The sequence below is a fragment of the Lithobates pipiens genome, unplaced genomic scaffold, assembly GCF_037356315.1.
Source record: "Lithobates pipiens isolate NorthernLeopardFrog02 unplaced genomic scaffold, aLitPip1_a1.2 Scaffold_18, whole genome shotgun sequence".
Taxonomy (NCBI): domain Eukaryota; kingdom Metazoa; phylum Chordata; class Amphibia; order Anura; family Ranidae; genus Lithobates; species Lithobates pipiens.
In genome coordinates this window covers 270,155,737-270,168,120 of record NW_027507758.1, presented here as the reverse complement: position 1 = coordinate 270,168,120, position 12,384 = coordinate 270,155,737, and the positions used below count along the sequence as shown (strand labels likewise).

The following is a 12,384-nucleotide window of genomic DNA, read 5'->3' as shown; positions in this document are numbered from 1 at the left end:
GACAAAATGCTCCAATCGGACATACTCCGATCATGTGTAGAGAATTCTGATCGGACAAAGTGCCACGCATGCTCAGATCAAATTCCTTCACCAAAGCTATTGGCTACTAGCGTGAACGTACTCCCGGCGTAACGAAATAACGTAATCGCGTCGGATTTTCCGACAGCTTTGTCCGACCGCGTGTATGCAACAGTTTCGGACAAAATCCAACGGATTTGGTTGTCGGTATCTCTGACCGTGTGTACAAGGGCTAAGACAGGAAGTGGTAGGATCATTAGATTAAAGTAAAGGAAAAAAGCCTAAAAAAAGAAAACAAATGCAGCCATTAAGAATTGGTAAGCTGTAATAGATTTTTGTTTTTGGGTACTGCTTTAGGCCTCATGTACACGGCTGCTGATAAACGGACATTCAGAGGCAATTGTTTGCTTTTTCAGCTGCCCCTGAACTCATCCAATGTTATCTTATGTGTACATGTACACAGGTTAGTTTAATGTCGTTTTTAGGTAGTTACGTTTAGAGGCTTTTCTTTGGTGGCAAAAAAGTGAGTTCAGACGCCGACGTTTCAGACGCCAAACACGTCTAAATGCGGTACTGGTGTTTAGCCGCGTTTTTGTTTAGAAGCATTTTTAAAGGTACCCTAATTTTTTTTTTTTATTACAAAACTTAAAAATGATAGCAAATGATGAAAAACCACAATTTAAAAAAAAAAAAAAAAACTTCATAGACCATTTATATACCCCTAATGAGCCCATGATCCAATCCAATACACCACTAGCATTGCATTTCCGACGTCTTTCCAACCTCATCAACAGCAACCTCAGAAGCATTTCCTCACATCCGCTCATTAGGGATGAGCTCAGGTGTGTTCGCATGGACTGAACTCGGAATTCGGCACAGCGCTGCGCTAATCACAGGCAGTGAGACATTGCCCCGATGTGTGGCTGCAGAGATCGGGAAGGGAAGTTTAAGGAAAAAAAACTTACATTTAAATGCCCATCATTGCAGCCTTGTCAGTGTCCCTATGCAGCCTTGTCAGTGTCCCTATGCAGCCTTCCCAGTGTCCATATGCAGCCTTGTGTTATTGCAGCCTCCCCAGTGTCCTTGCAGCCTTGTGTCATTTATGTCATTTAAAATTGGTGCCGGTTGGAGGAGAGGAAAGATCTCCGCCGACATACACAAAGCTGAGTGTACTTCGGCTAGACTCTGCTCTGCTCACAGTCAGGGGCGAGACTGCGAGAAGAGCCGAGTCTAGCCGAAGTACACTCGGCTTTGTGCGTCTCGGCTCCTCTCGCAATCAGTGGAAATGGGCGGGACTGCAAGAGGAGCGGAGTCTAGCTGAAGTACACTCGGCTTTGTGTGTCTCGGCTCTGTTCGCTCCTCTCATCACAATCAGCGGAGATCGGTGGGGATCGGCGTATAACACGCACCCATGATTTCCCCCTGATTTTAAGGAGAAAAAAGTGCGTGTTATACGCCAATAAATACAGTAGTTAAATAATTCAGTTTTTTGTGCTTTGGGAGGGTCTTATGATGTTATCTGAAATAAACGCTCCTAGACACGAATGAGGCTAAACAAGCGTTTTTAAATTCAGAATTGTTCAGAAGAGGTTGCCTCAGCGTTCCGTGTACATTAGGCCTTGCAAATGAGTGGGATCAAGTGACAATGAATATATCTATAAATCTGTATTTATCTATATTTATCATAGACTATTGACAGCCATCTCTCCAAAACAAAACTGCCCAGTCCATGCAATTGAGTAGGGACCTACTGTGTTCCTCATCTGGTGCAGACAGCATCTTGTACTGATTTTGAATCCATTCTTTCTTCACCCTGTGTGATTAATAATAACTTTGGTAGCCACAGCTGCTCACTTTCCCATTCTAGTATAAGGGAATGATCTAAAAATCACTTTCAGTTGGAAGAATTGCTTGCTTTTATCTAACTGGTAATGGGCTGCTTTAGAAAATAGGGGATAAAATCGGATTTGTATTTTTTTTATTTATTTTTTGGCAATAGCATAATGGTCTCAGAGGATAAAAGTGGCACTTACATTTTTTTGTAAGATTTTGTAACTGTCATGAAAGAGAAAGGATTACGTACCCACCATCAGGGCAGGACTTGGGGTGGTGGGGGCCCCTGGGCTTGAGTCACTTTCAGGCCCTACCTTCTATAAATTACTGTATTTATCGGCGTATAACACGCACAGGCGTATAACACGCACCCCAAGTTTAGGAGGGAATTTTAAGGAAAAAAACTTACATTTAAATGCCTTATCAGTGTCCATCTGCAGCCTTGCCCATCCATCTGCAGCCTTATCAGTGTAGCCTTGTCATTTGCAGCCTTGCCCCAATGTCATTTGCAGCCTTGTCATTGCAGTCTTGAAGTTTAAAAATGACGCTGCCAAGATACAGAGTCCTCTGTATCTCAGCGGCTCTCGGGTCCTCTCGCAGTCCCGAGCTAAGCCAAGAGTAGCCGAGTGCACTCGGCTCGGCTCAGTCATGCCCAGTCCCTGTGTCATATGCATCATAGGGTGGGACTGGGCGTGACTGTGAGCCGAGCTGCGCCGAGTACACTCAGCTATGTATCTCAGCGGGGGCCCCCTATTGGGCGGGGCCCATGGGCTTGAGCCCAGTCAAGCCCAATGGTAAGTCCGGCTCTGCCCACCATAATGCCTTAACACACTATGTGTTTAGGGCACAGTGTTTAAAGCAGTAATAAACCCCCACATTTAACCCTACTGACCCATACCCTTCCCCCCACCCCTTTTTTATTTTTCAATTGCCCATTTCCAAGTAGGCCAATCTAGGCCACCCATATATAAAACTTGAAAATATGTTCCTTTAGTTCCAGCATTACTTTCGCAACTCACTGCCTACCTATAAGATATGTGTGATCGTGTATTTTATTTGTGGGTGAATAAATTGAAGCCTCATATATATAGATGGAGCTCTAGAGCTTTTAGGATGATTTTAAGGTTACATTAATATTGTTGTGGAATTCATTTACTTGGATTTCAATGACATAAGACCTGCATTATAATATTAGTATTATTATAATTATTATTATACAGGATTTATATAGTGCCAACAGTTTGTGCAGCACTTTACAACATAAGGGCAGACAGTACATTTACAATACAATACAAGAGGAATCAGAGGGCCCCGCTTGTTCGTTAGAGCTTACAATCTAGAAGTTTATGTTTTTCCTCTGTGTTTTGGAGGCTATTCCATGTTAAATGCACTATGTTCTATGCAAAATTATGAAAAATAAAATCTTGTTAAAAATAAAATCTTGTTAATACAATGTTCTATGCAAAATTATGAAAAATAAAATCTTGTTAATACAAAGAAAGAAAAACATTTATTACATTGTAGTTTACCAATTCTGAGACCACTTTCACACTGAGGCGGTTTTCAGGAATTTTAGCGCTATAAATAGCCTCTGAAATGAGCCTGAAAACTGCCTCCCATTCATTGCAATTTGTCTTTTCACACGGGGTCAGTGTGCTTGCGGGACGTTACAAAAAGGCATGCAAGCAGCATGTTTGTAATGGGTTGGGAGAGCTGTAAATAGTGCTCCCAAAAGGCCCCTGCCCATTGCATTGAATGGGCAGCGCTTCCAAAGCACCTAAAAAGTGATTCGGAAACACCGCAAAACGGGTCTTTTTTGTGTTTTTTAAGGCCAAGTTGTCACGTGACCTAACAACAAAAAAAGGGGGGGGGGCGCTAGAACGCCGCTAAAACAGGGCAAAAAACGACCGGTGCTTTAGCGCGGATTTAGCAGTGCTCTGGTGTGAAAGGGGTTTTAGATGTAGTGGCTGCATTAGCTTATTTTTTATGCTTTTCTTTCTCTTTATTTTCACCTGGTGATCCAGCTAGTATGTTTTTTTTTTTTTTTTTTTTTTTTTTTTACAGAACAAGCTCTCCTACAAATGTAGCAGTTAAAGTGTTGAAATTAAACCATTTACCACTGACAATGATTAGCTTACAATGATTAGTTTTTATTTATGTAAAATCTTTAATGCAAAAGAAAAAAAAAACTGCTTGTGTAACAGCAGTGTGAGCTGGAGTTTGGCTTCAATTTCTAAATCATCTAGTACAACACACTGACAATGCTGCTGCCAAAGGTGTCCTGTGCTCCATCACCCAGAGTGGTGGCACTCTAATACAAGAGGTGTGTTACTGACTGGATCATTAGGTGTTAACAGAGGGGGGAAAAATAAAAAGATAAAACTGATGCATCCACCACATCTAATGGTTGGTAAGCTGCAATATATTACATGTTTGGTTTTTGGTTTAATACCATGTTAAGAAACACCTGGTTTTAATCAGAGCACCCCACAAAGGGGTGATGGATTTTGCTGCAGCACAGCTTCCAGGTTGCAGCCCCCAAGCACACCTTCTCTGGCAGTACAGTCTCTGGCAGTACAGAGATTTTCAGCAGATGCTGGTGTCCACAGAAATAACTGAGACACTGGAGGCACAGTTATGCAAGTATGCTGAGCACAGGTTGAGTACATTGGGCACAAACTTTAGCAGGAATCCTAGATGTAGCCGGGTTGCACAGGGAAAACATTGGAGTTGGACGCTGGATGGATTTGGCTGGAGTGCACAAGGAACCCTCGTTTGTCTGAGCTTCTCCTAAGGGTCACAAAAGTGCAATTTGTTTTGCCCTGTTTTCAGCAGAGAGTGCTCTGACATCGGCTCTCTGCTGACATCACAGGAATCAGTCCAGGCACCACGTCATCACATCAATGAAGTCTAAATCCGCCAGGTGCCTGAGACGGCTCAGCGCTCCAGTGAGTGTGGAGGAGCAGAGCAGGAGAGCTGCTGATTGACAGTCATCAGTTCTCCTCAAGGGGAGCTGAAAGAACTGAGCCATCGGCAGTGTTCGAAAACTCGGTTCTCAGTGTAGAGACGCCAGGGGACAGATGGTGGATCCACCTAGGTAAGTGTAAAAAGGGGGAAAAAAAAAAACAACCCATACTTCTCTTTTAAATGAGGAATTCTGAATGCAGCTGGTGTGCACAGGAAAAACACTGAAGCTGGCAAAGGTACTAGGTAACTAAATCGGCATTAGGAACTTGAACAAGTCGAGGAAAAATCACCCAGGAACAAGGTACTGAGACCTGGTGCTAGCAATAAGATCCATTGCTCAAGCAATGTGTGTGGAAAGAGCCAAGCTCAATAGAAAGGAAAATGTCCGGGCTGGGTTGAGACTGTCTGGCCTCAGGCTTGTACATCTGTGGAAATAGCAACAGGTCAGTCTTGCATGTCTGTAGAACTTTTTGGCTGATCTGTGACTGCAACCAGTGCCTAAAAGCAGAACTTTACTCTTAATGTGGTTGTAAACTCAGTAAAAAAAAACAAAAAACAAAAAACATGCAAGACAAAGGCATAATGAGCTAGTATGCATCACATACTAGCTCATTATGAAATGCTTACCTTAGATCGAAGCTGTGAATGGCGACATGGCTACCGGAGTTACTTCCGGGTTCGCGTCACTCCCAAACAAGCTTTCATGGCACAGCTACTGAAGAAATTACATGAGCGGGCCGTTTCTTCAGTGTGCATGTGCCATTGATATCGGCACATGTGAATAGAGTAAATATCTCCTAAACTGTGCAAGTTTATGAGATATTCAAGGTACCTACAGGTAACCCTTATTATAGGCTTACCTGTAGTGAAAAGTGGTGTAAAAAGGTTTACAACCACTTTAACCACTTGGTAAAAAAAAAAAAAATGTTCCTTTAGAAAGGAACATACATTTCATATTATTTTTTATACTACCAAAATAATGTTTCTTTTTGCTGAAGGCTGCCATTTTGTTGAAGCCCAGAGCCCCTGAACAGCAGTAAATGTTTAGGCTGTCAGCTGATTGGCCTCTAGTGGCTCTGGTTTTAGGCACCTTGCCAAGAATAGAGAGCAACTGAGCATGTGACAAGCAGGGTGAGACAGTGTATTACTGGATTTTAAAAAGTATAGGCCAGGGGTCTCAAACTGGTAGCCCTCAAGCTGTTGCAAGACTACAAGTCCCATCATGCCTCTGCCTGTGAGAGTCATGCTTTTAACTTTCAGCCTTGTAATGCCTCATTTAACGTGTAGTTTGGCAACAGCTGGAGGGCCACCAGTTTAAGACTCGTGGTATAGGCACTTATTTTTAAGCTATACCTGCAAAAAGGGGCAGCATAAAATTGTCTATTAGGACTTAAAGTGGGGTACCCCCTAAAAAAATTTTTTTTAAAGTCAGCAGCTACAAATACTGCAGCTGCTGGCTTTTAATAATCGGACACTTACCTGCCCCAGGGTCCAGCGATGCGGGGGAACGAAGCCCCCCCCTCGCTCCCCGCTCCGCTCGCGGCGCCGTCATGCATACTGTGGGCACCCGGCTGTGGCTTCACAGCCGGGCACCCACTGCGCATGCGCGAGCGGCGCAGGGCGCCGTGATACGCCGTACAGTCACCTGGGACACATGACAGGTCCCAGGTGAATGTGCGGCGCGAGGGGAAGTGATGTCACCAGCCCGGGCAATGAAGAAGGCAGATTACGAGGGACCCCCTAGCAACCGGTATTTAGAGGTGAGTAAATAATTTTTTTTTTGCCAATTATTTTTTATTTTTATTTTTTTTACGAATTTTAAACAGCTTTTAATTTTTTGGTGGCAACACCACTTTAAAGAGGATGTAAAGCCTTACTAAAAATAAAAATAGACCCTGCAAGGCAAAGGCATAATGAGCTAGTATGCATAGCATACTAGCTCATTATGAATAACTTACCTGAGATGGAAGCTCCCGAAGCGACCCTCCTCATCCTCCGACGCCGCCATGATACCCAGAGTGACCTCCGGGTATCGTGACTACGGTCCTGTGACTGGCCGGAGCCACGATGACTTCACATGCATGCATGAGCCGCCGCTAACAGCGTGATTGCCATTAGCAGCGCCATGCTTAGTGCACCGCTATCTACGGCGCATGCGCCGTAGACAGTGGTGCTTGTCATTTACAAATATCTCCTAAACTGTGTAGGTTTAGGAGATATTTCTTGGACCTACAGGTAAGCCTTAATCTAGACTAAAGTTCTACTTTAAGGTAAAGTATTTGAAAAGGAATGGGATGCACAGCCTGGTGTTATTTGTATGCCCAGTGAGTATAGGAGCTTTCTTTCACAAGCTCTTGAAATAATTATCTTTTTTTTTTTTTCGTTATTGTTATTAAAAGAAATTTGAAACAATATCATCGCCATGTCTTGTAAGGACAGCCGCTAAAATGTAAGTTACAGTCTGCATAAACACATGTTTATTGTCATAAAATAGGCTTAGTGTAAAAACCACAGCATTTTTCCTCACTAGGGGAGCTGCATGTGGGGCATTTACCCACCCACAAAAGTGAATGGCTGTACACTCCTATACTTGTGTAAACATTGATGCTTCTGTGCATCAATGTTTTCCAGTGTGTACATGTAGAATACATTTTCAGAAATGTGGAAATCTTGTTTTGGGAAAATTGGCTTCATATGCATAGACAGGTAAACCCTAATGCACAGAAGCATCAGCATTTACATGAATATCAGGGCATACAACCATTTATTTCTATATCCAGCTGTATTATCCAACTGCAGCTCCCTGGGATATGGGAAAATGCAGTGCATTTTATGCTAGGCATAGTTTATGCCTAAACACATCTGCATGATTGAGGCCTAATTTAATAGTCCTATATCAAGTGTCCTATGGTGGTGAAAGCATGGTAGCAAACACTGTTGCTGTCAAGATAAATAAATCAGTGCTGCAGCTGAATGGCGTACCTGAAAACAAAAAAACGGTTAACAATAAAACAAAATAAAACATTGCAGAATACAATACAGTAAAAAAGAGAAGAACAATAGAGAGTGAATAGAGAGAAAGAACAACGACAGGACAACTATTTTTGTGGGGGGGTTTTTTGGGGGGGGGGGGGGGAGGTGGGGGTTTACACTTTTATTTGTAATGGTTCGATTCCAGGTTCGGGTCTCTCAAAATGTGATGGCATCTTGGGAGACCCTGTGAAAGTGTGTCCTAGTCTGTGCAGTGCTGTACCCTACGCTAATTTGCCACTAGTGTATGGTAGCATTCAAAACATTGCCTAAACACATCTGCATGATTGAGGCCTAATTTAATAGTCCTATATCAAGTGATACACTGGTAAAACAGCTATGCATTATGATAGACAAAATGTAATCTGTTTTTGTTCACTTTGATTGTTTGTTTTTTCTTTCTCCGTGTACAAAGCTGGAAGATGAAATTGTAACTCTACGTCAAGTGTTAGCTGCCAAAGAGAAGCACCTTGCAGAAATAAAACATAAGTTGGGAGTCAGCATGATGAATGAGCTGAAGCAGAACTTCAGTAGAGGCTGGCATGATGTGCAGACCCATTCTGCGTAAGTACAAACCTTGTTCGTTATGACCCGAACAGCTTTAAAATGTTCTATTTGCTTTTACAGTGGTATATTACCTAATATAATAAAAACATGTAGCCCATAAGGTCACTATTAAATACCACAACACTTGGTAGTTAATTGCATACCTGTGTAGTGTCCTTACTTATGCAGTCTCACCTATTTTTGGTGTGGTCTCTGTCTTCCTAGATTAAGGAACTATAACAAAAATAGTACAGGGGGCACAGAGATCCCCTGAGAAAGAGTCACTGGCAGACCAAGCTGCTTTATAAAGGATATAATTTATTGTTCAAAATACAAAAAACACTAACACTGGGTATCCATCATCAACACCAGGGTAATATAAAAATTTAGACAACGTTGTCCGTTTAAATACTGTAGCCCCGGACCATTTGGCTGCCTAAAGACCAGAGGATGTTTTACAGTTTGGCACTGCAATGCTTTAACTGGTAATTGTACGGTCATGCAATGCTGTACCCAAACCACATTTGCGCTCTTTTTTTCACACAAATAGAGCTTTCTTTTGATGGTATTTGATTGCATCTGCGTTTTTTTTTTTTTGCAATATATATATATATATATATATATATATATATATATATATATATATATATATATATATATATATATATATATATATATATATATATATATAAAGACCTATAATTTTGAAAAAAAAATTCTATTTTCTACTTTTTGTATAAGAACAATCCAATGAACTAAATGTTAGTCATACATTTAGGCCAAAATGTATTTAGCCACGTCTTTGATAAAAATAAATAAAAAAATATGTCAAGAAGCGTATATTTATTGGTTTGCGCAAAAGTTATAGCATCTACAAACTAGGGTACATTTTCTGGAATTTACACAGCTTTTAGTTTGACTGCCTATCTCATTTCTTGAGGTGCTAAAATGTCAGGGCAGTACAACCCCCCTCCCCAATGACCCCATTTTGGAAAGTAGACACCCCAAGGAAATTGCTGAGAGGCATGTTGAGCCCATTGAATATTTCATTTATATATATAGATTTTTTTTTTTAGTTTAGTTGTCACTAAATGATATATTACTCACACATGCCATGGTTATATGTGGAATTGCACCCCAAAATACATTTTGCTGCTTCTCCTGAGTATGGGGATACCACAAGTGTTGGACTTTATGGGAGCCTAGCCGCGCACGGGGCCTCAAAAACCAAGCACCACCTTCAGGATTTCTAAGGGTGTACATTTTTGATTTCACTCCTCACTACCTAACACAGTTTTGAAGGCCATAAAATGCCAAGATGCCATAACCCCCCCCCCCCCCCCCATGACCCCATTTTGGAAAGTAGACACCCCAAGCTATTTGCTGAGAGGCATGGTGAGTATTCTGCAGCCATAATTTTCGAAAATGAAGAAGGCAAATTTTATTTTATTTTTATTTTTTTAAATTTTCAAAACTTTGTGACAAAAAGTGAGATCTGCCTTTAAAAGCCTTTGCAGGTTACTACTTTAGATTTACAGAGGGGGTCTTCTGCTAAAATTACTGCCCTTGATCTGACCTTTGCGGCGATACCTCATATGCATGGTTCAATTGCTGTTTACATATGACGCCAGACCAATATTTGCGTTCGCCTTTGCGCAAGAGCAGGGGGGGACAGGGGTGCTTTTTTTTATTATTATTATTTATTTTTCTTTTTATTTAATTTTTAAACGGTTCCTTTCATTTTTTTTTTAAATCATTTTTATTGTAATCTCAGGGAATATAAATATCCCCTATGATAGCAATAGGTAGTGACAGGTGCTCTTTTTTTGAAAAAATTGGGGTCTATTAGACACCAGATCCCTCCTCTGCCCTCAAAGCATCTGACCACACCAAGATCTGTGTGATAAAATGCTTTCACAATTTCCCAATGGCGCTGTTTACATCCGGCGAAATCTAAGTCATGAAATGCTCATAGCTTCCGGTTTCTTAGGCCATAGAGATGATTGGAGCCATTCTGGTCTGTGATCAGCTCTATGGGCAGCTGGCAGAACCTCCGGCTGCATTCTCAGGTTCACTGTTGGGACAGGAGAGCCAGAGAAAACCATGGAAGACGGTGGGGGGGGGGGGGACATTCCCTCCCACTGCTTGTAAAAGCAGTCTAGAGGCTAATTACCTGCTAGGGTTGCTTTTACATGAAAGCCGACCGCTGGCTGAAAAGAATGATATCAAGATGATACCTAAACCAGCAGGCATCATTCTGGTATAACCACTCAAAGTCCAGCAACATAGCAGTACATTGCTGGTCCTTGTTGGGCATATATTGTAATCTTTTTTTTTTTTTTTTTTCCATGCAGCCTGTGGGCTGGTGAAAGCATGGGAGCAAATGTCTGTCAAGATAAATAAATCAGTGCTGCAGCTGAATGGCCTAAAAAAATATATGCCGAACCATGGGGCATCCGCCCCAAAAGTTAGGTGCAAATCGCTCCTCCACCCCTGCTGCCTCCATGCTTCAGCATATATGCTATTTATTTTTAATTTTTTTAACTGTTGTAGGGAAATCACCTCCTACAGCGCTGGAGTTACTGCTTTCTGTATTGTGGGAGCTGTCAAGATAAATAAATCCACGCTGTAGATGAAAGGCGTATCTGAAAACAAAAAAAATGGTTAACAGTAAAACACAATAAAATATTGCAGAATAGAATAAAAAGTAAAAAAGAGTAAAAAAAAGAGCAGAACAATAGAGAGAGAATAGAGAGCGAGAGAGAGAACAACGACACGACAACTATTTTTGTGTTTTTTTGTGTTTTTTTTTTTTTTACACTTTTATTGTAACTATAACAGTTCGCTTCCAGGTTGGGGTCTCTCTGCGATGGCATCTTGGGAGACCCGGTAAAAGTGTGTCCTAGTCTGTACAGTGCTGTACCCTACGCTAATACGCCACTAGTGTATGGTAGCATTCAAAACATTCACCAATGCAAAGACCAGAATTGTCAGGACAGGAGGGACAAAAATAGTGTGTGTCACGCTTATATCCACACTTTCTACAGATATGACATTTTCTTTGGGGGGCTCATTGGGTAGGGGTACTAGGGAGGACATACGGAAAAAGCCTCTCATGCAGCCGGCTTACTGTATTTGGATTGGGAAGGTGAGGTGGAACACCGTCTAGAAACAGAAGGGCTCTGACGATCTCTTCCTGGAATTTAAGGAAGGATTCAGTCCATCCTGAAGCTCAGTATAGCACATGAGCGTTCAGCAAAGCCAAATTAAATAAGTATACAGACACTTTTTTGTACCAGCGTCTGGCCTTATGGGCAATTAGGTACGGTGCCAACAACTGTTCGTTGAGGTTCACCCCTCCCATATTTTGGTTATATTCGTGGACACAGAGGAATTCCGTAGGAATTTGGACCGTCATGTCTGCGTGAAGGGAGGACAGAACAAACACATTCTTATTATCCCTCCACTTCACAGCAAGCAAATTATTACACTTGAAGCAGGCTGTCTCCCCCAACCTAAGATGGGAATACAAGCCTCTGGGGTAAGCCTCGGCGATTAGGTTGCATGGTGCAACGTGCGCCAATCTGATGATCAAACAAGTGACTAAAAAGTGGCACGCTCGTGTAATAATTGTCCACATACAAATGGTACCCCTTCCTGAATAAGGGTGACACCAAGTCATACACAATCTTGCCAGCGCTCCCTATGTAATCTGGGAAGTTCTCCGGCTCTATGTGACTATCTCTTCCCTCGTAAACCATAAAACTATATGTATAGCCTGTGGCCCTGTCACAGTGCTTATACATCTTGACCCCGTATCTGACACACTTGCTGGGAAAATACTGTTTGACAAGCGAACAGAAAATGTAATCAGGGACTCATCAACGCAGACAACTTAATGGGGAGTAAACATGGCTGCAAAACTTTGGTTGAAGTGGTTTACGAGGGGGCGAATTTTGTAGAGCCAATCGTATCCAGGGTCTCCACGAG

At 41.9% G+C, this 12,384-nt stretch overlaps 1 protein-coding gene across 4 annotated transcripts in view; it reads left to right on the top strand.

Moving 5' to 3' along the window:
• The window catches only part of TPD52L1 (TPD52 like 1), a 177,545-nt gene that overhangs the window by 74,431 nt on the left and 90,730 nt on the right, over positions 1 to 12,384 (top strand). For all 4 annotated transcript variants that reach the window (XM_077486951.1, XM_077486949.1, XM_077486948.1 and 1 more), the window contains exon 3: positions 8,264 to 8,412. In XM_077486951.1, coding sequence (XP_077343077.1) covers positions 8,264 to 8,412 — 149 coding nt within the window. The remainder of the gene's footprint in view (positions 1 to 8,263; positions 8,413 to 12,384) is intronic.